This window comes from Hordeum vulgare, chromosome 6H (genome assembly GCF_904849725.1).
Source record: "Hordeum vulgare subsp. vulgare chromosome 6H, MorexV3_pseudomolecules_assembly, whole genome shotgun sequence".
Taxonomy (NCBI): Eukaryota; Viridiplantae; Streptophyta; class Magnoliopsida; order Poales; family Poaceae; genus Hordeum; species Hordeum vulgare.
In genome coordinates, this window is record NC_058523.1 from 484,176,368 (window position 1) to 484,203,370 (window position 27,003).

Here is a 27,003-nt window from a genome sequence, read left to right on the forward strand (position 1 = left end):
CCTTTACCTCCCTATATTCTTCTTCTCCCTCTGCCGCTGCTGCGCTCTCCCTCCACCTATTCCACCTCCCCCTTTCGCTTATCCCCCCCTCTCTCTCTACCCGCACCCTCACCCTCCTCCAGAAAAGTCCTTTTTTAGTCCGGGCGCCCGTGGAAGCTTCGACGGTGGCACCTCCCTCCGTGCGTCGCGAGGCGACGGTCCGGTGAGGTCCCCTGCTACTGCTATGCCCTCCACCCGTAATGTGCATTCGGATAATTCCCTTTCTCGAGATGAATGCGAGCAGCTCACGACGGACAAAAAGTGCACGGGACGAGGGAGGAGGGCTTTGGGTGACGCAGGATGGTCAAAACCAGTCATGACTGTTATCAGAACACTTGCAAAGCCTAACGTTTATCTTTGCTTCATGATAGAAAGTTAGCCAAGTCCGTCATGCAAACCTATACAGAAACACGTTGGATTCGATGAGACAACACGTTTAGATTGCGCGGTCCGAACATTTGCGGGCGACGCCTTAACATGATGTTGTTAGAGCAAGTACAATAGTAGGCTATAAGCCCGTTTACACGACAATTTTATTTATGTGGAGGAGAGAGACATAAAAAAGTAAAGGAAGTGGGCTCTTATGCAAGAGCCTAGATATATGCGTGTTCCTAGACGCATGCAATAAATGTGAATAAAGAGATGGAGAGAAGATGAGAAAAAGTACTAATCCTATGGCCAACCTTATAGCTAACCGTGTTGTGTGAGTAAATGTATATGTTGGCTATGGATGATATGTCAACATCTTATAGCCAAGAGATGGTTGTATTATTAATCATGCTCTTAGGTCAACTCCAACATGCGACCCCATCTTGTCCGTCCGCATCCGTTTGGGGTAACGGGCAAAGCAGGTCTTCAGGAAGGATGTGGAGTGTGCTTTCGGTGTGCTTCAGTCTCAGTGGGGTATCGTTCGTAACTCTGCATTGACATGGAGTACGAAGAAGCTTTGGGAGGTGATGATTGCTTGTGTGATCATGCACAACATGATCGTGAATGATGAGCACAATGATAGCATCTACGACCAAGGGTTTGATTTCCAGAATGAAAATGTTGAGTCTGAGCATGCACCTCCTGCAACCTTTGAACAGTTTGTCCAATTTTATCGTGAATTGCGTGGCTTGAGGATGACTTGGTTGATCACACGTTGACTCACATTCACAACGAATAGATGTATTTGTTGGTTTAATTTTTTTTCGTGCAAACAAAATTTAGTTGGATTGTAATAATACTATTTGATATTATTTTTATTTTTTATTGGGTTGCGATAACACTATTTCATACGTGCAAGAATTGACAGTTTAATTTTAAATATTTATATTTTCTCAAACGGGCGAGATGGGATTGAAACACGGCCGCACATTGAACATACGGCCGACCCATCTACAAATCCGGACGGCCATTTAAATATTTGTAGCAATGATCAATCATGTTGTCATCCATGCCGCCAGCCCAGTCCCGGCGCGCATGCACGCATCGGCGCCGCCGTTCCACTTCCACCATGCCGGTCCGCTCCGCGCCGCCCCGCGGGCCCGCGCCGGCAGAGAAAAACAAAAGCAAACACACACGAGCGAGCGAGCGAGCGAGGGGCAGAAGGGGAAAACGAGCCGGCTCGCCACTTGGCGAAAGGACGCGCACGTGGCACGGCGCCAGTCGCCCCCTTATCCGGCGCCCGAGTGACGCTTCTGCCCCCAAAAGCGCAAAAGAGCACTCGGAAAGGGCCCCGCCACCCTCATCCCCTTTGTGCCCTTTTTCTCCCTATTCTTCTTCTCCCTCTGCCGCCGCTGCGCTCTCCCTCCACCTATTCCACCTCCTCCTTTCGCTTATCCCCCCCTCTCTCTCCACCCGCACCCTCCTCCTCCTCCTCCTCCTCCAGAAAAGTCCTTTTTTAGTCCGGGCGCCCGTGGAAGCTTCGACGGTGGCGCCTCCCTCCGTGCGTCGCGAGGCGGCGGTCCGGTGAGCTCCCCTGCTATGCCCTCCACCCGTTCTCGGTTGGCTCTGGTCGTTTCCTTGGTTTTTTAGCTCCACTTCATAGCAGCAGCAGCAGCAGCAGCAGCGGTCCGTCCGCGCGATGGGTTCCCTGGGTCCAGCTGCTGCTGCTGCCCCAAGCGATTGACTGGGTGTCCGGGTGGGATTAATTGCCGGAGTGTCCTTGCTCTCGGTGATCCGAGCGCTCGATTCTCGGGCCCTCCTCGTCCGCGTTCTCAAGTCTTTTTCCGTTTTTATTTCGCGGGCTCCTCACGTTTTAACTACTAACCCGTGTTGCGTGGAGCGTACGTGCGGCTCCGGCCGGTCTGGTTAGATTTGGTTGCTTAAATTCTCATCTCAGTTGCTTACGGCATGTATTCACCGTTTTCCACGCTTCGCTTTTCATACTGCCTCTGCCTGCCTACTGGCGTCTGGCGGCGTGGTCGAAAAGCACCGTGCCCATCTACAGGCTATAGCTATAGTAGTACTGCGCTTTGCTCATACGGCTCTCTTTTTTCTTTTCTCAGCAAGAGGCTATGGTTAGGCGCTGAAAGGGCATCCCTTTCGCGGCTTAAATACGGGCGTTTTCATTCATTCAATCAGAAAGACAAAGGTAATCCCAGGGAAAGTTCCTTGGCTCTATCCGTCCATGGTTTTCTTCAGGCTCAAGTTGGCATAAAAAGTGGGATTAGTGCCGCCCCCAGCTCGGATTAGGCAAGGCCACAACGATCTGTGAGGCAGCAAACTGAACGGAAAGGCGTCCGTTTCATGTGCAGAAATAGGGGCCTTCTGATAAGACGGGCAACCGATACGGCCATTTGCATTGCGCCCGGGGTCGGTAGCCTTCCGTAATTTCCATTTGTGCTCAGCTCCATCCCTTTTGCTTCTCAACCATGCTTGCTCAATGCTTTTGCTTGGTGCCTCCAGGTTGATACTTCTCTATCCTTTTCGGTGCTATAAAATGCATTGTGGTCTCCTCTCCCTCTCTCAGCCTCTCTGATTTCCGGAGCGAATGTAGTTTCAGTGTTGACTCCAACTTAACTTCTGTGGTGATTTTTTTATTGTTTCTTCCTATGCTTTATGGAGAATATACTACACGATTGCATATTATAACCATAATTAATAAATAAAATTGTAGTGTGCATCAAGAAGAAAAGTTCCCAAGACCAGTCAGTTGTACTTTTGCTTTTAAAAGTCGAATTCTTTATGTCCTGACGTGGCCGGCAATTCCAGGTGGACTCTGTCAAAACCAACTAAGTTTCTTTAAATGGAAATGCTCTATTAGCTAAATTTGGACGCGGTTAAATATTATCCTAGATCTGTGTTGTTACTAGCTGATGTCAAGATATGAATAAAATGGATCATTCTTGTTTCGTTCTTATATGGTGCCACTTTGGAGCATTCCTATTGGTTTTAGAACAGAGTAACTGACATCTGCATGGTCTCTGTCAAAGCACTATGGGCGGCATAAAACATGCCTTCTTTCCCTGTAAATTGTATACGTACACGTTGTTGCAAGTGGGTGGATTAGTTCCTAACTTGTTCCTTCTAGAATCATATTTATATATATCTGCCCAATATTAGTCAAATAAGCTTTCTTTGTTGATAACGATCTTTTGTATTTGCTTCCACATGTAGGATCCTTCACTGAATTGTACTAAGAAACCCAGGACAGTGCTTGTTGTAGTGGCAGTGGCACCAAGCAGCTAGAGGAAGGGGCCCAGGATCATGGGTGCTCTTTGTGATTTTTGCGGGGAGCAAAGGCCAACAATTTATTGCCGATCAGATGCCGCGTCCCTATGCTTATCGTGCGACCGTAATGTGCATTCGGCTAATTCCCTTTCTCGACGACATATGAGGACCCTTCTTTGTGATCGTTGTGCTTCACAGCCTGCGGCAGTCCGATGTCTTGAAGAGAACATTTCACTTTGCCAAAACTGTGATTGGAACGGGCATGGCGCGACATCCTTGGCTGCCGGGCATCTAAGGCAGACCATAAATTGCTACTCGGGGTGCCCATCATCAGAGGAGCTGGCAAGAATCTGGTCCTTTGATTTTGATGCCCCTTCTGCAGCTGCTGAGCCGAATTGTGAGGAAGGAATAAGCATGATGAGCATTAATGACAGTGGTGTCAGTAATCATTGTCACGATCAACAAGATAGCAGCTTGCTGGATATAGCTAACACATCACTCATCAGTGATCCACACACTGGCGAAAAGCTTAAATCCAGTGGCGAAATGAATCTTCGGCCACTTCCTACACATCAGCCAGCTCAATCAGTTTCTATGGCACCTAAGGTACATTATGAGTATCATATTTCCTCCCAAGTCATATATCATCATTATTAACTATTCTGCTAAGTTTCTGCATATGCCGTCAGCTCATAGCCTGTTGCATGCAACATTACTTACCATATGATTGTAGCCAAACATTAGTCATGCTGTAGAGCTGCAGTTACAATAAAATGTACCAATATAGGTACACACCATTTCTGCAGGCCAATTATCGTTTCCATAACTTCACCTCGTAACATGATTTTTTTTTTGGTATGAAGTAGCAGATGGATTTGTACTGTTGGCAAAATGTTTTAATTTTTTCTTAATCTGAACGGTCATACAGTTGCAATATTTTGGAATTCGGGATCTTTTTTTGCATTGTCACCATGTTTCATGAAACGGCTTTCTCTGTCCCTTGGTGTCATTGTATGCTTATGAAAAGTCGGTTGTATCATTCAGGTACCCTGTGTAACAGATGACGATATGTTCAATGATGGCAGCATATATGAAAACTTCTGTGTGGATGATGCTGGACTGACATTTGAGAATTATGAAGAACTGTTTGGTACTCCTCACATTCAGACAGAGCAACTATTTGATGATGCTGGAATTGACAGCTACTTTGGAATGAAGGAAATGCCAGCTGCTGATTGTAACGAGGTTTGTACATTCTGCATGAAATTTTCTTTATCAATTATTCTCCCCATGTATGCTACTGTCAAGTTCACTCGTCAGGAACAGGGCACATATTTTCGAAGTTGTTAGGTCAAGTTCACTCGTCAAAATTCAGTTGAGGACCTTTTAGTTTCACAGCAAAGTAGTTCAGTTCATTTTCCATGCAACGATTATATTACAGTATCCTCTCAAAGAAAAGGATAGCAGTCCATTTCATGGTCAATTCACTATTCTAAGACAATTTTGCATGCTTTCAGCAGCTCAAACCCATGCAGCCCGAATGTAGCAACGCGGTATCTGCTGACTCCAGCCTCTGTGTTCCTGCTAGGCAGGCCATATCCAGTATTTCCCTCTCGTTCTCTGGTTTCACCGGCGAGGGCAATGCTGGAGATCACCAAGATTGTGGGGTATCACCCTGGCTTCATCCTGGTCCTGAAGGTTCATCTGCCAGTGGTAGCAGAGGTAGTGCTCTCTCGCGGTACATGGAGAAGAAGAAGAGAAGAAAGTAAGCACACCTCGATTCGTCGATTTCTTTTGATCATTTTTAGCATACTAAAACTTCATCTATGACAAAGCTTTACATTTACCATGTTACTTGCACGTGTCTGATCATTCTACTCGTGTGCTCCTAAAGTTGGCTGTGAAATCACAAATTTACCCTGTTAAGTTCAGCTAAGCTTTTGTTTGTAGCTGTTTGTTAAATCTCAAAGGTAGCATGTTACTTCTCTGACGTGACACCAGTCAGTTTGGCCACCTTAGCTTCATCAGGCCGCATCTAGCTTTTTGTCATCATTTTTCATTTTCGCAGAAATTACTAAGTACCCTTTGGTGGCATAACTTTTATTGACAGATTCGACAAGAAGATCAGGTACGCTTCTCGCAAGGCTAGGGCAGACGTGAGGAAAAGGGTCAAGGGCCGGTTTGTGAAAGCGGGCGAAGCATACGACTATGATCCACTCTGCGATACACGAAGCTACTGAAGCACGAATGGCATTGGCAATATCATCCAGTGTCGGACTAGCAACAGTTATAAAGTCGAGCAGCTCATGCGGTGTTGCTCGCGCTCAGGACAACACTAGCAATTGTGCCGGAAAAGCGCAACCGGAAGAGCGTTAAAAAAAACACACCAGTTGGTGAGTTGGAAAATACTACAAATAGAGATGGTGCAAACGCTCGGGAAGTTCATGCTATGCTGCTGCTGCTTCATTTTCTGCTTGGAAGTGGATGGAGCGTGCAGATATCATTTTCTTCTTGGTGGGTGGTTTCGATCACTCTCCACCATCAGTGCATTAATCCAATACAATTACAGGGACTAGTCCTCCCAGCTCTCTACCCACCGCATGCGTGGGCATGGCCACGCCATACCTGCCAATGCTTTCGTGCGCGGCGCGCTGGCTGGTCAGGTCCGTGATTAATTATACTCGTGTAGTTTCTTCCTGTAACATTATTTATTTATGAAGCAGGCGCCAGTGCCTGTTAACTTGTAAAGCTTGTTCCTGTAATTTAAAAGATTCTGGGCATGAAGTAGAAGCTTCCATGTATGTCAGCGTGTGGATGGTGGACCTCTCTTCTTTTATCTGCATAGCCATTCTTCAGGTCAGGCAATAGTGCACATTTTCCTAACAGACAAACTGTGTTCACTCTGAACAGCGAGTGAAGTGCGTAAAACCACCACAATCGTGTCCTAACTTGCAAAAAAACCCACCACAACTCAAAACGTGGCAAAACAAAAGCATCATTGACAGTGACAAAAACACTGACGAAAAATTTGAACAGTAGTTGACGTGTCTAAGTGTCCATGTGGTGGCAGGGCTGACAGCGAGCCGTTAACAGCTCGATCAGAGCCAAGGGTTAACCTCGCTCGATGTTCCACGGCCATTCTCCCTCCTCCCCCGCTCCCTTTGTTGTTGCGCTCCTCTGTTGCACCCTCGCACTCTGGTTATTGTGCTGCCTTTCGTCAAGATTTTGAACTGGTGCTCGCCAAGTCGTCGATCGTCATGGTCTCTTGGAACGACGGCGAGAGCGGCAACAATTCTCCGACGTAGGTCGACTCTCATGTAAGCTTCTCTCTTCTCTGTTTCCTACTTAGGGTTGGGGTTAGGGTTGCCTGTGATTTGGGGATTTATTGGATTTGAATGCATACTTGAACCGAATCCAGACTAATTGACTAGCTCTATCTATTTGAGCTCAGTCCAGATGCCTCTGACTCTTGAAGACTTCGACCTTGAGGGCATTGTGGATTTCGTGTGTGACCACAAGAAAAATGCTAAGAAATTGTAGCTTTCGAAGGCACCCTCACTGGAAGGAGGTTTTATGGTTGTGCCCATGATGTAAGTATCCATGTGTCCAATGGATGTGATATTTAGTAGTTTGAAAAGCAAGATAATATAGTGAAATATGAATTGTGTCAATTGAACAGCTAATTTATTTAGTAGATTTGACCAAGTTAATGTACTGATGGAATCGATGTTTTATGTAGTTGTAACCCTCCACAAACATGAAACACTTTATGCATTGACATTTCATCATTTTGATTGGCTGTTGTTGAGGTGTGCAAGTGTATTGTTGCTCTGAATTGTTGATGCACTGTTGTTAAGTGTTGTAAATTTTGGTAGGTGTTTAAGTACATGATGATGTACATTTTGCTAAGTGTTCAAGTAAAACTTGCTACATCTTGATACATTGTATTGTTGCTCTGAATTTCTCTGCTCAAGTGATGCATTGTTTTAAACTGGGGTGCAAACTGCAAAGTGTTTGTTTTAACTAGAACATGAAGTGCTCTCTATCCCTGTAGTAGTTCTAGCATTTTGCTTACAATTGTTTAAATTATGTGAAATATTTTGGCTTTTGCAGTTAAGCAATTGTTGCTTTATTCAATGGGTTGACAAGGAGTAACCTTAAGCAATGAAGAAGGCACTACATAAGTTGTGGGATCATTATGAAGAATGCGAGGGTGCTAGAATCCAAGAAGGGCTTGATCATGCAAAGGAAGCGGTCAAGCTCAAAGACAAGATTAAATAGTTGGACATTTAGTACAGAAATCTTGTTGCATATGTGAACAAGCTACTCTATCAAATAGTGCAAAAAGTGCAGCAACATAATTACCAGAAAATGATGTAAGAGGACAATAAAGCCCTACATAAGCAATTAGAGAACAGTTAGTATGTGATCAGTGATATGAAGGCCATTCAAGTTTGTGCAAGGAGAAGTGGTCAGGAACATCAGGAATGAGAATCATGAACTGAAGGTGGGTATGGATGGGCTCAAAAAGGAGTGGGTAGGGAGATCCTTGACTGGAGAATGATAAGAATGAGTTGATTCATGCTAGGGATGAGGTGATTATGAGGAGGGTGTAACACCCCGAACACACATGTCGGTGGTCGTTACTCCTAGCGAGATCTAGACTGGCCTCACAAATGAACACTAGTCTTTTGTGCGCACTTTATGTTCACTCATGCGCACGCGGGAACAACTTCCCAGTCGGTCACCGATATTGAAATTACTCCAAGCTGAGCACGCTTAACTTGGGAGGTCTTTCCAAATGGGCTCCCGAAAAAAAGGAATTTCTTATTGATATGAGTAGTGTATCATCCCTAATAATCCAGGCTATCACATACACCCCCATTCACGGAATCACGTCCTTGTCGGGTCACAGGAATGTTCCCTCTTAGCACATACGTCTGTGCGTCCAGCCTGGTACATGTGCCATGTCGTGTGCCACGATGGGTCACAAACGTCATGAACAACACCCGCCGGTGGTTGTTACTCCTGGCGGAATCTAGATTGTCTTCATAAATCAACACTAGTCTTTCATGCGTACTTTGTCCTCACTCGTGCACACCCGGGAACAACTTCCAAGTCGGTCACCCATCTTGAAATTAGTCCAAGATGAGCACGCTTAACTTGGGTTTTCTTTCCGAATGGGCTCCTAAAAAAAAGGAAATCCTTATTGATATGAGTACCATATCTTTCCTAATAAGCCACGTTATCGCACAGGGATGATCTCAAGAAGGAAGTATATGAGCTAAAGATTATGATGAAGGAGAGGGATGATCTCAAGCAGAAAGTATATGTGTCGCCCCCGATTTTGATCGTACGCTAAACATACACGCAAATGCGTACGACCAAGATTAGGGGCCCACGGGAAGATACCACAACACAACTCTAGATAGAAATAAAAGTCATACAAGCTTCATATTACAAGCGAGGGGCCTCGAGGGCTCGACTACATAAGCTCGGAAAACTGTAACATCCCAAATTTTGGTATGTTATAATAATTACTAGAATGATTGATTGTTTGTTTGAGTGATTGAAACTTGAGTGTATTTTGAAACTTTTTTAAAACTTTTGAATGAGAGGGAATAAAAAGACTTTCCCATTTTCTTTTGAATTCCAATTTCATCCAATACAAATCAGTGAGAGAAGATAACATGACTTCTTCAAAATAAGGGACTTGGAAAAAAAAGTGGTTTGTGAAAATAATTCCTTTTGCAATCTATTTCATATTTGGTCCTATTTGAAAGTTTAAATGAATTCAAATCCCCTTGCCCAAAAATTCAAAATCTTGAGAGGAGCAATATGACACTCCAAACGAGGGGTCATTTGAAATTATATTTGAACTTATGAAACTCACAAGACTGTTTTGAAAAATGTTTTATATTATGTTTCAAAAATAATTTTTGAAGTGATTTTCAAATTTATTTTTCTCCAAAAATAAAATAGATGGAAAATAGGGTAAAATGATTCCCTTCAATATAAAAATGGAGAGAAATTCATTTGAATCCATTTTAGTATTTTCAAAATGTTTTCTTTGCATTTTTCTTAAACCAGCAACACTGTTTGAATTTTCTTATTTTGTGAGATTTTTGTTTGTCCTTGAAAATATGTTCATCTCGTAGGAAATCTTATTCTACAAATTTTGATATATAATATGTCTATATAAAAGTATTATAGATTTTTCTTTTATTTAGTTTTATTTCCTGTTTTTGTATAATAGGAAGCAAATCGTTTTTATTAGGAAAAAAGTCATGGGCCCGTTAGCATATCTGGCCCGAAGTCCCTTTCTTCTTCCTCCAGATCATCTCTTTCCTTCTACACGTTCTCTTCCTTCCATGGCCAGAGTAGATCGAATCCCACCACAATCTCCTCGCTCCTTCCTTCTCCGAGCACCCCGAGCCCCTATAAATACTCCCCTCAACCTCCTCTCCCCATTTTCCCCGTAGCCCCGCCCCGCCCTCGCCGGAGTTCGCCTCCAACAGGAGCTCTCGGAGCCCCTGCAGCCCTACTCGTCGCCCCCACGCCCCTCCGGCACCACCAACCTTCGGTCGAAGCCCTCCTCCTCTGCCTGGACCCCTCCGCTGCCTCAGCCGGCCACCGGAGCCACCTCTCTGTCGTCTTCTCCAACTTCGGCGACTATCTCCGGTGAGCTTCAGAAATCCTGTAACAATTTTTTTTCAGAAAAAAGCAAACTTAGAAAATTCATATCTATTAGTCTACAACTCCAAATCCAGTGATTCTTTTTGCTACCGGTTCATAAAAATCCCATCTATCCTCTGGAACCAACATTTTTTTTTGAATTTAAACATATTTGGTTTAAACCTTGTTTTGTGAATATCGGGATTTTAAAAATAGCTTTTGAGTTGATTCTTGTTAAAATCCCGTCTGATTCAAAAGTGCTATGATAACCCGATGAAGAAGCCTTGTGCATGCAAGATCTGTGGAGAAATAGGACACACCCAGGAAGAACACAAGGAAGGATGTGTTGGAAATATGCCCAAGAGGCAATGATAAATAGTTATTATTATATTTCCTCTTTAAAGATAATCGTTTATTATCCATGCTATAATTGTATTGAATGAAAACATAGATACATGTGTGGATACATAGACACAACAATGTCCCTAGCAAGCCTCTAGTTGGCTAGCCAGTTGATCAAGGATAGTCAAGGTGTTCTGACTATGTGTAAAGTGTTGTTGCTTGATAACTAGATCACATCATTAGCAGAATCATGTGATGGACTAGACCCAAACTATGAACGTAGCATATTGATCGTGTCGTTTTATTGCTATAGTTTTCTGCGTGTCAAGTATTTGTTCCTATAACCATGAGATCATATAACTCACTGGCACCGGAGGAATGCCTTGTGTGTATGAAACGTCACAACGTAACTGGGTGACTATAAAGGTGCTCTACAGGTATCTCCGAAGGTGTCCGTTGAGTTAGTATGGATCAAGACTGAGATTTGTCAGTCCGTTGAGTTATATGTGTGGTTACCGAATGTTGTTCAGAGTCCCGGATGAGATGACGGACGTCACGAGGGTTTCTGGAATGGTCCGGAAATGAAGATTAATGTATAGGATGACTTCATTTGGTTACCGGAAAGTTTTCGGGCATTACCTAGAATGTACCGGGAGTGACGAATGGGTTCCGAAAGTTCACCGGGAGGGGGGCAACCCTCCCGGGGGAAGCCTAAAGGACTTATGGGTGGCGCTCCTTGTGGGCTGGTTGGACAGCCCAAGAAGGCCTATGCGCCAGAGAAAGAAAACCAAAGAAAAAAAAGAAAGGTGGGAAGGAAGAGAAGGACTCCACTTTCCAATCCTAGTTGGACTAGGATTGGAGTAGTAATCCTCCTCCTAGCCGGCGCACCCTTGAGGGCTTGGCCCTCAAGGAAAGCCTCCTCCCCCTCCCTCCTATATATAGTGGTGATTTAGGGCTGGTTTGAGACAACTTTTGCCACGTGCAACTCAGATCTAGACACCATAGTTTTACCTCTAGATCGTATTTCTGCGGAGCTCGGGCGGAGCCCTAGAGGAGTAGATCCTTCACCACCACCGGAGCGTCGTCACGCTACCGGAGAACTCATCTACTTCTCCATCTTGCTTGCTGGATCAAGAAGACCGAGATCATCGTCGAGCTGTACGTGTGCTGAACGCGGAGATGCCGTCCGTTCGGCACTAGATCGGAGCAGATCGTGAGACGGATCGCGGGATGGTTCGTGGGACGGTTCGCGGGGCGGATCGAGGGATGTGAGGACGTTCCACTACATCAACCGTGTTTCTTAATGCTTCCTACTGTGCGATCTACAAGGGTACGTAGATCCAAATCTCCTCTTGTAGATGGACATCACCATGATAGGTCTTCGTGCGGGAAGATTTTTTTTTGTTTTCCATGCGACGTTCCCCAACTGGATGCCCTCATTGTGAAGAGAATCACCCAGCGGAGGAATGCCCAACTAGTCAGGTGACTTGTTTCTTGTGTGAAGGAACCACCCACTACCCAGCTCAGTGTCACATTTACCCCAAGGTGCAACAAGTTGTCAAGCAGTAGAAAGAAGCAATGAAGGAAACGCCCAAGAAGAAGATTTTAGAAGGACATGTGATGAAGGCAAATATTGAAGACCCTCATGGACAAGGCCTAACCAGATTTTTCTCCAATGCCTGTTACTCATGTGGAGAAGCAGGACATTTTTCAGAGGATTGCACGAAGGAAAGCCATAAATACATGGGAGACTTCCCGACAGAAAAGTAGAGTTTGATCCACTTGAAATAGAAGAACTGGCCAGCATGAAGGAGTCCATAAAGAAGAGAAAGTACACCAGCGAGAGTCAAATCCTTGCACATAAAGACCTGAGTCATATCAGATGTTTCAAGTGTAAGGAATTGGGCCACTACATCAATATGTGCTCAGGAAGGAAACCGAAAAACCAAGGAGTAAGAGCAAACACCAAGAAGCCCCGAGACTTGTCGGGACTCATTTGTTTTCGTTGCAAGGAAGCAGGACATTATGCTAGTAATTGTCCACAGGGGAAGAAAGATAAAATGGAGTAGTTAAGTTTTGACAATGGCAATAAGTGTAACGTAAAGCACTCTTGTTTTCATGAGATTATGGAGTTGAATTTTGTAATGGAAGGCTCATAGATTGTAATAACTTCATGAATCAATGGAATTTATTGTGTCATGATTTCCTATGTTGAATTGTATAAGTTGTTTCTCTATGAGCAAAGATCTCTGACCATTTTCAAGGATATGAGAAAATATGGTCTATGCAGGCATGAGTATATTTCATTTTAAGTGTGGTAGTAATCGGTAAACCCACAGGATCCAATGAGTAGGAATGTACCATGCATACCGAGGAGCCAAACCCACTGAATACAATTGAAGGAAATGCTGGATCATATCAAACTATGGGGATGACAACAGATGAATAATGTACCTTGGAATTGGAATTTTGAGGAGAGATTTAATATGAGGAACAAACATTTTTATGGGTAAACAGGCCAATGGCAAGGAAAAAAAGAGTTCAAGGAATTCCATCGGTACCAAGGATGCATCCCAAGATTTTCATGAAGGTTGCCCCAAGAGCATGAAGGAATAAGCTATGATGTATCAGCACACGATTTCTTCGGAGGATACGAAAACCCGAGAGTTGTGAAGAAACGATAGATGTTTGTTCAACTTGTAGAATCATTGGATTTATCCAAAATTCGTTCGCGTACAAGAGAAATTCTGCAAATGCTTGTGAGTACGCCCAAGTGTTAGAATACGAGATTCACTAAACATTATACAAGGTAATGATTTCAGCGCGACATGGCTAGGCCACCATGACGACTTACTCTTATCGTTCTCTTGCTATTCGGAATGGTAAATCTGAGAGACTTACCCATAGTGAGAGACGACGCTCTTTGAAGCTTTTGTTTAAGCCTTAGAATGGTATGATGAAAGCCCATGTACATGGCATTTGTTGTCACACGTAGGATTTTTTTTACGGTGAGGATGAAGCCAAGACACTTCTCACTACAGGATAACCACAAATGGTAGACCACCATGAGAATCATCGATAGGTTATTTAGAATGGTCACGAGACTTGTCAGATAAGACCCAGTGACGGAAGAATCTTATATCCACGAAAGACATCATATTTTGAGGGGAACGTTATTAATATAACACAAGAGCATCACCAAAGGTGTTAGTATGAAGAATGTGAGGAGTCTGTCAAGACCCGAGACGACTGTAAATTTTTGAGGGACCATTAACTCTCATTCTAAGTGTGGTAGCACCCCACCTTGCAGGAGATTGGATTTGTTAGAAGACCCCCAAACCCTAACTTTTCTTTCTAGCCTCTTCGAATCTCGAGGACGAGATTCATTTTAAAGGTGGTAGGTTTGTAACATCCCAAATTTTGGTATGTTATAATAATTACTAGAATGATTGATTGTTTGTTTGAGTGATTGAAACTTGACTGAAATTTGAAACTTTTTTAAAACTTTTGAATGAGAGGGAGTAAAATGACTTTCCCATTTTCTTTTGAATTCCAATTTCATCCAATACATATCATTGAGAGAAGATAACATGACTACTTCAAAATAAGGGACTTGGAAAAAAAGTGGTTTGTGAAAATAATTCCTTTCACAATCTATCTCATATTTGCTCCTATTTGAAAGTTTAAACGAATTCAAACCCCCTTGCCCAAAAATTCAAAATCTTGAGAGGAGCAATATGACACGCCAAACCAGGGGCCATTTGAAATTGTATTTGAACTTATGAAACTCACAAGACTATTTTGAAAAATGTTTTATATTATGTTTCAAAAACAATTTTTGAAGTGGTTTTGAATTTATTTTTCTCCAAAAATATAATACATGGAAAATAAGGTAAAATGATTCCCTTCAATATAAAAATGGAGAGAAATTAATTTGAATCCATTTTAGTATTTTCAAAATGTTTCTTTGCATTTTTCTTAAACCAGCAACACTATTTGAATTTTCTGATTTTGGGAGATTTTTGTTTGGCCTTGAAAATATGTTCATCTCGTAGGAAATCTTTTTGTGCAAATTTTGATATATAATATGTCTATATAAAAGTATTATTGATTTTATTTTATTTAGTTTTATTTCCTGTTTTTGTATAATAGGAAGCAAATCGTTTTTATTAGGAAAAAAGTCATGGGCCCGTTAGCAGATTTGGCCCGAAATCCCTTTCTTCTTCCTCCAAATCATCTCTTTCCTTCTCCACGTTCTCTTCCTTCCATGGCGAGAGTAGATCCAATCCCACCCCGATCTCCTCGCTCCTTCCTTCTCCGAGCACCCCGAGCCCCTATAAATACTCCCCTCAACCTCCTCTCCCCATTTTCCCCGTAGCCCCGCCCCTCCCCTTGCCGCAGCGCCCCGCCCCGCCCTCGCTGGAGTTCACCTCCAACAGGAGCTCTCGGAGCCCTTGCAGCCCTGCTCGTTGCCCCCACGCCCAGCCGGCACCACCAACCTTTGGCCGGAGCCCTCCTCCTCCATGTGGACCCCTCCGCTGCCTCGGCCGGCCACCAGAGCCACCTCTGTATCGTCTTCTCCAACTCCAGCGACTATCTCCGGTGAGCTCCAGAAATCCCGTAATAGTTTTTTCTAGAAAAAAACAAACTTATAAAATTCATATCTATTAGTCTACAACTCGAAATCCCGTGATTATTTTTGCTACTAGTTCATAAAAATCCCATCTATCCCGTGGAACCAACAAAAAAATATTTGTAAATTTTGAATTTAAACAGATTTGGTTTAAACCTTGTTTTGTGAATATATGGAGTTTAAAAATAACTTTTGAGTTGATTCTTTTTGCTACTCATTACTAGTGATATTATTTATCATTGGGTTTAATTTCAGAATTTTTAGGATACTTTAGATTAGGGTTTTAGGAAAACAGATTCTGTTTTCGCTCTTTTTAGTTTTCTTGCTATTTCTTTTGCATTAATTGTTCTTAATTTGTTTTGTTTTGTAATTGTGACAAGTTATATTTTGTTTTCTCATATTTACGAGTAACTCTTCAACAACAACAAAATTTTATTTCATTTATTCTTATTTGTTTGCATGAAATCAATTCTAGTTCTATAATAACTTGCAAATTGATTTCATTGCTAGTTTGATTTCCTATTTGAAAATACTTTCAAAATAATATTGTTTTATAAATTTCACGTCTTTTATTTTAGTTTTTATATATTTTGTTTTCTGTTATTTTTACAATTTTAGTGTTTTAATTTTTGTTAAGATTAATTAGGGAAAAAACTATTTGGTATTTGTTGTAGTAGAAGGCTCCAAAATTTTCTTTGAAGTTTCTTTTGGATTCTCGTTTGATTTGATTTATTGGATAAATTTTATTTTTTGTTGTGATATTGATTGTTAGAATGATTGCTAGTATGATTGCTTATATGAATACTATGTTTGATTATATAGATTTCACCGGAGAGTGACGTATAGTTCTATATATCAAGTTATTTTCTGTGAGCGATAATCATCTTCATCAACCTTACCAGGCAAGTTCACATTAATCATATTTTACCTATGGTTTTATTGCATTAGTTTCAACCTTCTCCACCCATAAGCCCTCATATAAGCAAGCCATAAGCCCCTTGTTACTTTGGCCGGGACGTTATTTGGCTATGCATTAGCCCTCATATAAGCAAGCAAGCCATATTTTACCTATGGTTTTATTGCATTAGTACTTGGAAATTTTGATTCTTGAGTAGTATCTTGTGATAGGCACCCATAAGCCCCTTGTTACTTTGGTCGGGACGTTATTTGGCTATGCTTCTAATTGACAAGTTTGGTTGAGTGTTTATCATGAGTGTTGTGAGAACTTAATAATCAAGACCTGAATACTTCAAGACTTTCAAGACCTCATGATGCAATATACCTCTTGGTGAAGGACGGTTTTGATGGGCTCCCTAGGGAAAACAGTGGATGACTGATACGTCCATTTTGCATCATGCTTTTATGTTGATATTTATCGCTTTATGGGCTGCTATTACACTTTACGGTACAATACTTATGCCTTTTCTCTCTTATTTTATGAGGTTTACAAGAAGAGGGAGAATGTCGGCAGCTGGAATTCTGGTCTAAAAAGAAGCAAGTTTGAGACACCTATTCTGCGCAACTCCAAAAGGCATGAAAATCAACCAGGAATTATTTTGGATTTTATAAAAAATACTGGGCGGAAGAAGTATCGGAGGGGAGCCACCAGGAGGCCACAAGCCTGCCAGGCCCGACCTACCCCCCCTGGCCGGGCCTGGGTGGCGTGTGGGCGCCCTATTGCCCCTCTGGCGCTCATCTTTTGCTATATGGAGGGTTTCGTTCCAGAAAAAATCATAAGGAGGCTTTCGGGAGGAATCGTCGCCGCCACAAGGCGGAACTTGAGCAGAACAAATCTAGAGCTCCGGCAGGGCCGTCCTGCCGGGGAAATTTCCCTCCCGGAGGGGGAAATCGTCGCGATCGTCATCACCAACACTCCTCTCGACAGATGGGACTCATCTCCATCGACATCTTCATCATCACGATCTCATCTCCAAACCCTAGTTCATCTCTTCTAACCAATCTCTGTCTCGCGACTCCGATTAGTACTTGTAAGGTTGCTAGTAGTGTTAATTACTCTTTGTAGTTGATGCTAGTTGGATTACTTGGCGGAACATTATATGTTCAGATCCTTGATGCTATTCAATACCTCTCTGGTCATGAACATACTTATGCTTTGTGAGTATTCACTTTTGTTCCTCAGGACATGGGATAAGTCTTGCTATAAGTAGTCATGTGAATTTGGTATTCGTTCGATATTTTGATGCGTTGTATGCTGTCTTTCCTCTAGTGGTGTTATGTGAACGTCGACTCCATAACACTTCACCATTATTTGGGCCTAGAGGAAGGCATTGGGAAGTAATAAGTAGATGATGGGTGATACGTCTCGAACGTACCTATAATGTTTGATGGTTTCACGCTGTTATCTTGTCATCTTTGGATGTTTTATGTACCTTTTATATCTTTTTTGGGACTAACTTATTAATTCAGTGCCAAGTGCCAGTTCTTGTATTTTGTGTGTGTTTTTGACTCTTTTCAGATCTGATTTTGGAACGGAGTCCAAACGGAATAAAAACCCCGAAATGATTTTTTCCCGAACGGAAGAAGATCAGGGGGCCTGTGGGCCAAGCCAGGTGGGCTCCAGGGAGCCCACAAGCTCCCACTCCGCCACCAGGGGGAGGCGGCGGTGTCAGGGCTTGTGGCCTCCCTGGCCGCCCCCTGACCTAGATCCTCGGCCTATATATTCCCAAAAATTCAGCAAAAAATTAGGGGGAGCCTCGAAAATACTTTTCCGCCACAGAAAGCTTCCGTTTCCGCGAGATCTCATCTAGAGACCCTTCCCGGCACCCAGCTGGTGGGGACTTTGGAGTTGGAGGGCTTCTTCATCATCATCATCGGCCCTCCAATGACTCGTGAGTAGTTCACTTCAGACCTACGGGTCCGTAGTTAGTAGCTAGATGGCTTCTTCTCTCTCTTCGATCTTCAATACAAAGTTCTCCATGATCTTCATGGAGATCTATCCGATGTAATCTTCTTTGGCGGTGTGTTTGTCGAGATCCAATGAATTGTGGATTTGTGATCAGATTATCTATGATATATATTTGAGTCTTTGCTGATTCCTTATTTGCATGATTTGATATACTTGTAAGTCTCTCCGAGTCTTGGGTTTTGTTTGGCCAACTAGATCTATGATTCTTGCAATGGGAGAAGTGCTTGGTTTTGTGTTCTACCATGTGGTGACCTTTCCCAGTGACAGTAGGGGCAGCAAGGCACACATTAAGTAGTTGCCATCAAGGGTAACAAGATGGGCTGCGTCGTCGATATGAGATTGTCCGTCTACATCATGTCATATTGGTTAAGGCGTTACTCTGTTCTTTTGGACTTAAATACACTAGATGCATGCTGGATAGCGGTCGACGTGTCGAGTAATAGTAGTGGATGGAGAAAGTATCGGTCTACTTGTTTTGGACGTGATGCCTATAGATATAATCATTGCCATAGATATCATCACGACTTTGCGCGGTTCTATCAATTGCTCGACAGTAATTTGTTCACCCATCGTCTACTTGCTTTCATGAGAGAACCACTAGTAAACACTACGGCCCCCGGGTCTATTCACATCCATCGTTTACACCTCCGCTTTTACCTTGCTTTGTTACTTTGTTGCTTTCAGTTCTCACTTGGAAAACAATCTATAAGGGATTGACAACCCCTTCATAGCGTTGGGAGCAAGCTTTTGTGTTTGTGTAGGATCTTGTGATACTCCTTCACTGGATCGATACCTTGGTTCTCAAACTGAGGGAAATACTTACCACCGCTGTGCTACATCACCCTTTCCGCTTCGAGGGAACACCAACGCAAGGCTCGAAGGCCACGGGGGAAATCCTTTGCATATTTGGCTAGGAAGTCCCTTAAGGCATAGCCGTAGCAGAAGGATTCCTGGCGCCGTCAACACACCTATTTCTGGCGCTGTTGGAAGGTCTTTTGTTGCAGTAGTAGAAGTATTTCTGGCGCCGTTGCCGGGGAGGAGAGATCAAGATCTATCCAAGTAGGTCTCACAAACCGATCTCCTGCATTTACTTTTATTGCCAGTTGCCTCTCGTTTTCCTCTCCCCACTTCACATTTGCCGTTTTCATTTGCCTTTCTCCTTTGCCGTTTTCCATTGCCGGTTTTCTTGCTTGCTTGTGTGCTTGTTTGTTTGTTGAAGTCATCATGGCTGAAAACACCAAACTTTGCGACTTCTCGAGCACTAATAATAATGATTTTATTAGTACTCCGATTGCTCCCGCCACTAGTGCGGAATTGTATGAAATCAACGCAGCTTTGCTGTATCTTGTTATGAAAGAGCAATTCTCTGGCCTTCCTAGTGAAGATGCCGCATCCCATCTCAATACCTTCATTGAGCTTTGTGATATGCAAAAGAAAGGAGATGTGGATAATGACGTGATTAAGTTGAAACTTTTTCCTTTCTCGTTGCGAGATCGCGCAAAAACTTGGTTTTCTTCTTTGCCTAAAAATAGTATCGATTCTTGGGTTAAGTGCAAAGATGCTTACATATCCAAGTATTTTCCGCCAGGTAAGATCATCTCCTTACGTAATGATATCATGAATTTCAAGCAACTTGATCATGAATACGTTGCACAATCTTGGGAGAGGATGAAGCTTATGATTAGAAATTGTCTCACTCATGGCTTGAGTTTGTGGATGATTATACAAATCTTTTACGTTGGCTTGAATTTTGGTTCTCGCAATATCTTGGACTCCGCCTCAAGTGGAACGTTCATGGAAATCACATTAAGAGACGCTACAAAACTCCTAGACAATATCATGACCAACTACTCTCAGTGGCACACTGAAAGGTCGCCTGCTAGCAAAAAGGTGCACGCTATAGAAGAGATTAACTCACTTAGTGCTAAGATGGACGAGTTGATGAATTTGGTTGCTAGTAGAAACGCTACCGTAGATCCTAATGACATGCCACTATCTTCTTTGATTGAGAGTAGCAACGCTAGTTTGGACGCGAATTTTGTTGGTAGGAACAATTTTGGCAACAACAATGCTTTTAGAGGAAACTATGTTCCTAGGCCTTTTCCTAGTAACTCCTCTAACAATTACGGCAATTCCTACGGCAACACTTATGGAAATCACAACAAATTACCCTCTGATTTAGAGAGTAATATCAAAGAGTTCATCAACTCTCAAAAGATTTTCAATGCGTCCATAGAGGAAAAACTACTCAAAATAGACGATTTGGCTAAGAGTGTTGATAGGATGTCTTGTGATATTGATGCTTTGAAAGTTAGATGCGCTCCTCCCAAGGTCAACTTGGATGAAACTTTGAAAGCTATGCGTGTCTCCATGAATGAGATCAAAGAAAGAACCGCCCAAATTGGCGCTAAGCATGAATGGTTTAAAAGGGTGCGTTCTAGTGATGCAAATCACGAAGATCTTAAAGTGCTTGGTGTGTCTCCTCTTGAATCTTTGTTTTCGCGTGTCACACCTATTTATGGAGGGGCTGGATATGAATCCACTTTGGTTGAAAAATGCCCCAATGATTCGGAGTCCACCTATCTTGATGATAAAGGTGTGGAGAGTGGAGTAGAAGAAGTCAAAATTTTGGGTAGTAATGAAACTCCCACTTTGGATTTCAAGGAATTCAATTATGATAATTGCTCCTTGTTTGAATGCATTTCTTTGATGCAATCCATTGCAAACTCTCCACATGCTTATAGCCAAAGCAAAGCCTTTACCGCGCATATCGTAGATGCTATGATGAAATCTCTTCAAGAGAAGCTCGAAGTAGAAGTCTCTATACCTAGAAAACTTCATGATGAGTGGGAACCTACTATCAAAATCAAGATAAAAAACTATGAGTGCAATGCTTTGTGTGATTTGGGTGCTAGTGTTTCCGCGATTCCAAAGTCTTTATGTGATATTCTTGGTTTTCATGAGATTGAAGAGTGTTCTCTTAATTTGCATGTTGCGGATTATACTGCCAAGAAACCCATGGGAAGGATCGATGAAGTTCTTATTGTTGCAAATAAGAACTATGTACCCGTGGATTTCATTGTACTTGACATAGATTGCAATCCTTCATGTCCCATTATTCTTGGTAGACCTTTCCTAAGGACTATTGGTGCTATCATCGATATGAAGGACGAGAATATTAGATTTCAATTTCCTTTAAAGAAGGGCATGGAGAACTTTCCTAGAAATAAAATAAGATTGCCTTATGAATCTATCATGAGGGCTACCTATGGTTTGAGCACCAAAGATGACTATACGTGATTTCATCACCTTTCGCTTAGCTAAGGGCGTTAAACAAAAGCGCTTGTTGGGAGGCAACTCAACGAATCTATCCTTTTTATTTTTGTTTTTTGTTTTCCAAACTTTCATAATTCTGTTATTATTGTGTTTTTGTGTTTCTTTTTTGCGTTTGTGCCAAGCAAAACCGTTATGATTAGTCTTGGGGATGATCGTTTGGTCATGCTGGAAAAGACAGAAACTTTCTGCTCAGGAAAAGAATTTTCATTTTTTTCTTCTGTAAGAGCTTTTGAGTTGATTCTTTTTGCTGCTGATTTCTACGCAAATCCTTAAGACTATCGTAATATTTCAGAATTTTTGGAGTACATAAGTATACGAAATATACAGATTGCTAAAGACTGGTCTGCTATTAACAGATTCTGTTTTTGTTGTGTTGGTTGCTTATTTTGATGAAACTATGGATAGTATCGGGGGGTATTAGCCATGGAAGATTGAAAATACAGTAACCCAACATCAGCACAAGTAGAATTTAAGTTTGCTATAGTACCTAAGGAAGTGGTGGTTTGCTTTCTCATACTAATGTTATCACGAGTTTCTGTTTAAGTTTCGTGTTGTGAAGTTTTCAAGTTTTGGGTGAAGTTCTTATGGACAAAAAGATAAAGAGTGGGAAGAGCTCAAGCTTGGGGATGCCCAAGTCACCCCAAGAGATTCAAGGATGTCATAAAAGCCTAAGCTTGGGGATGCCCTGGGAAGGCATCCCCTCTTTCGTCTTCAATCCATCGGTAACGTTACTTGGGGCTATATTTTTATTCACCACATGTTATGTGTTTTTGCTTGGAGCGTCTTGTATCGTAGGAGTCTTTTATTTTTGTAGTGTCACAATCATCCTTTCTGCACACCTAGAGAGATAGACATGCGCTCACCGTGATTTTGTCGAGCTTCACTTATATCTTTTGGTAGACAATTCAGCTCACATGTGCTTCACTTATATCTTTTGAGCTTGATACTTTTGCTCTAGGTGCTTCACTTATATCTTTTATAGCACAACGGTGCGTGGCTTGGTAGTTTATATATGCTGTAAAAGTAGTCTAAAAAAGGGTAGTTATCCAAAGGGATACGAAAACTTCCACCTTCATGTGTATTGAATAGTTAGAGAAGTTTGATTCATCTCAATTAGTTTTTAGTTGTGGTTATGGTAATATTGAAGTCATGCTAGTAAGATTTTGTGGATCTAAAAATACTTGTGTTGAAGTTAGTGATTCCCGTAGCATGCACGTATGGTGAACCTCTATGTGATGAAATCTGAGCATGATTAGTATATTGATTGTCATCCTTTGCGTGGCGATCGGGATCGCGCGATGGTTTATACCTACCAACCCTTCCCCTAGGAGTATGCGTTGAATGCTTTGTTTCGATTACTAATAAATGTTTTGCAACAAGTATATGAGTTCTTCATGAATAATGTTGAGTCCATGGTTTAGATGCACTTTCACCTTCCACCACCACTATCTTCCTAGTGCCGTGCAACTTTCGCCGGTGCACAAAACCCACCATTAGCCTCCCTCAAAACAGCCACCATACCTACCTACTATGGCCTTTTCAAAGTCATTCCGAGATATATTTCCATGCAACTACCACCATGACATGTGCCACCACGTCTACATTGCCATTGCATGATCGTAAGATAGCTAGCATGAGGTTTCCATTGATGTCTATGCCATGCTAGATCTTTGCCACGGTGCACTACCGAATGCATTCCATATAGAGTCATAGTTGCTCTAAGTTTTGAGTTGAAAGTGTGATGATCATCATTAATGGAGAATTGTCCCATGTGAGGAAATAAAAGAGGCCCACCAAAAAAGAGAGGCCAAAGAGCACACAAAAAAATGAGAGAAAAAGAGAGAAGGGACAATGCTACCACTTTTTCCACACTTGTGCATATTAAGCACCATGAACTTCCTGATTGAGAGTCTCTCGTTTTGTCACCACCATATGGCTAGTGGGAATTTTTCATTATATAACTTGGCTTGTATATTCCAATGATAGGCATCCTCAAAATTGCCTTAGGTCTTCGTGAGCAAGCAAGTTGGATGCACACCCACTAGTTTTCTTTAAGAGCTTTCACATACTCGTAGCTCTAGTGCATCATTTGTATGGCAATCCCTACTCATTCACATTGATATCTATTGATGAGCATCTCCACAACTCATTCATATGCCTAGTTAATGTGACTATCTTCCCCTTTTTTGTCTTGCAACCTCCACCACACTCCACACGATCTATAGTGCTATAACCATGGCTCACGCTCATGTATTGCGTGAGAGTTGAAAAGGTTTGAGAAAGTAAAGGTGTGAAACAATTACTTGGCCAATACCGGGGTTGTGCATGATTTAAATTCGTTGTGCAATGATGATAGAGCATAGCGAGACTATATGCTTTTGTAGGGATAACTTTCTTTTGGCCTTGTTATTTTGAAAGTTCATGATTACCTTGCTAGTTTGCTTGAATTATTATTGTTTCCACGTCAATAGCAAACTATTGTTTTGAATCTAATGGATGTGAACATTCACGTCACATAAGAGGAATTACAAAGGACACCTATGCTAGGTAGCATGAAAGTATCAAAAATTCATTCTTTATCAGTTCCCTACTCGAGGACGAGCAGGAGTTAAGCTTGGGGATGCTTGAGACGGCTCAAACGTATCTATAATTTTTGATGGTTTCACGCTGTTATCTTGTCATCTTTGGATGTTTTATGTACCTTTTATATCTTTTTTGGGACTAACTTATTAATTTAGTGCTCAGTGCCAGTTCCTGTTTTTTCTTTGTTTTTGACTCTGTTCATATCTGATTTTGGAACGGAGTCCAAACGGAATAAAAACCCCGAAATGATTTTTTCCCGAACGGAAGAAGATCAGGGGGCCTCTGGGCCAAGCCAGGTGGGCTCCAGGGAGCCCACAAGCTCCCACTCCTCCACCAAGGGGGAGGCGGCGGTGTCAGGGCTTGTGGCCTCCCTGGCCGCCCCCTGACCTAGATCCTTGGCCTATATATTCCCAAAAATTCAGTAAACAATTAGGGGGAGCCTCGAAAATACTTTTCCGCCATTGCAAGCTTCCGTTTCCTCAAGATCTCATCTGGAGACCCTTCCCGGCACCCTGCCAGAGGGGACTTTGGAGTTGGAGGGCTTCTTCATCATCATCATCGCCCCTCCAATGACTCGTAAGTAGTTCACTTCAGACCTACTGGTCCGCAGTTAGTAGCTAGATGGTTTCTTCTCTCTATTGGATCTTCAATACAAAGTTCTCCATGATCTTCATGGAGATCTATCCGAGGTAATCTTCTTTGGCGGTGTGTTTGTCAAGATCCGATGAATTGTGGATTTGTGATCAGGTTATCTATGATATATATTTGAGTCTTTGCCGATTTCTTATTTGCATGATTTGATATCCTTGTAAGTCTCTCTGAGTCTTGGGTTTTGTTTGGCCAACTAGATCTATGATTCTTGCAATGGGAGAAGTGCTTGGTTTGGGTTCTACCATGAGGTGACCTTTCCCAGTGATAGTAGGGGCAGCAAGGCACACATTAAGTAGTTTCCATCAAGGGTAACAAGATGGGCTCTGTCGTTGATATGAGATTGTCCGTCTACATCATGTCATCTTGCTTAAGGCGTTACTCTGTTCTTTTGGACTTAATACACTAGATGCATGCTGGATAGCGGTTGACGTGTGGAGTAATAGTAGTAGATGCAGAAAGTATCTGTCTACTTGTTTTGGACGTGATGCCTATAGATATAATCAGTGCCATAGATACCGTCATGACTTTGCGCGATTCTATCAATTGCTCGACAGTAATTTGTTCACCCACCGTCTACTTGCTTTCATGAGAGAAGCCACTAGTAAATACTATGGCCCCGGGGTCTATTCACATCCATCGTTTACACCTCCGCTTTTACTTTGCTTTGTTACTTTGTTGCTTTCAGTTCTCACTTGGCAAACAATCTATAAGGGATTGACAACCCCTTCATAGCGTTGGGAGCAAGCTTTTGTGTTTGTGCAGGATCTTGTGATACTCCTTCACTGGATCGATACCTTGGTTCTCAAACTGAGGGAAATACTTACCACCGCTGCGTGATACGTCTCCAACGTATCTACTTTTCCAAACTCTTTTGCCCTTGTTTTGGACTATAATTTGCATGATTTGAATGGAACTAACGTGGACTGATGCTATTTTCAGCAGAATTGCCTTGGTGTTATTTTTGTGCAGAAATCAAAGTTCTCCAAACGTCCTGAAAATTTACGGGGAGCAGTTTTGGAAAATATCAAAAATATCTGCGCCAAGATCCATCTCAGGGGGTGGGCCAGTGGGGCACAACCCCTGCTCCGCCACCACCGCCTGGTGGCGGTGGGCAGGCTTGTGGGGCCCACAGGCACCTGCCACCCCCAATTCTAGCTCTATAAGTTGCCTTTCGTCCCAGAAAAAAATAAAAAGAGAAGTTTTCGTCGCGTTTTCGATATGGAGGCGCCGCCACCACCTGTTCTTCATGTGGAGGGCAGATCTGGAGTCCGTCTTGGGCTCCGGAGAGGGGAAATCGTCGCCATTGTCATCATCAACCTTCTTCCCTCTCCAATTCCACGAAGCTCTTCGTCGTTCGTGAGTAATCTATTCGTAGGCTCGTTGGGCGGTGATGAGTAGGATGAGATCTATCATGTAATCGAGTTAGTTTTGATGGGGATTGATCCCCAGTATCCTCTATATTCTGAGATTTGATGTTGCTACTACTTTGCCTTGCTTAATGCTTGTCACTAGGGCCCGAGTGCCATGATTTCTGATCTGAAATTATTATGTTGTCACCAATATATGTGTGTTTTAGATCCGATCTTGCAAGTTGTAGTTACCTACTATGTGTTATGATCCGGCAACCCTGGAGTGACAATATCCGGAACCACTCCCGGTGATGATCATAGTTTGAGGAGTTCATGTGTTCACCAAGTGCTAATGCGTTGGTCCGGTTCTTTATTAAAAGGAGAACCTTAATATCCCGTAGTTTCCTTTTGGACCCCGCTGCCACGGGAGGGATGGACAATAGATGTCATGCAAGTTCTTTTCCCTAAGCACGTATGACGACACACGGAATGCATGCCTACATCACATTGATCAACGGGAGCTAGCCACATATCTCTCCGTGTTATAGCTGTTGCATGATGAATATCATCCAAACAAATCACCGACCCATTGCCTACGAGTTTGTCCTACTACTGTTGTTACTTGTCTTGCTCTGCTGCTACTACTGTTGCTACAACTGTTACTTGTCTTGCTCTGCTGCTACTACTGTTGCTACTGCTGTCACTTGTTTTGCTCTGCTGCTGCTGCCACTACTGTTGCTACTACTGTCGCTTGCTACTATTGCTACTTGCTACTGCTCTCACTACTGCTATTCCTTGCTGCTACTATTGCT

General features: G+C 42.6%; 1 protein-coding gene across 3 annotated transcripts; it reads left to right on the forward strand.

Annotated features, from left to right (window-relative positions):
• Positions 1-1,795: 1,795 nt before the first annotated feature.
• LOC123404271 (zinc finger protein CONSTANS-LIKE 10-like) lies at positions 1,796-6,497 on the forward strand. 3 transcript variants are annotated; one of them, XM_045098193.1, is made up of 6 exons: positions 1,797-1,992; positions 2,532-2,617; positions 3,643-4,302; positions 4,741-4,941; positions 5,214-5,461; positions 5,807-6,497. In XM_045098193.1, the coding sequence occupies exons 3-6, from the start codon at positions 3,733-3,735 to the stop codon at positions 5,934-5,936; spliced, it is 1,149 nt and encodes a 382-aa protein (XP_044954128.1). In that variant the 5' UTR covers positions 1,797-1,992; positions 2,532-2,617; positions 3,643-3,732; the 3' UTR covers positions 5,937-6,497. The 3 variants fall into 3 exon arrangements, with proteins under 3 accessions (XP_044954129.1, XP_044954128.1, XP_044954127.1); XM_045098194.1 differs by lacking the exon at positions 2,532-2,617 and having other exon boundaries at positions 1,796-1,992; positions 5,217-5,461; XM_045098192.1 differs by lacking the exon at positions 2,532-2,617.
• Positions 6,498-27,003: the final 20,506 nt, after the last annotated feature.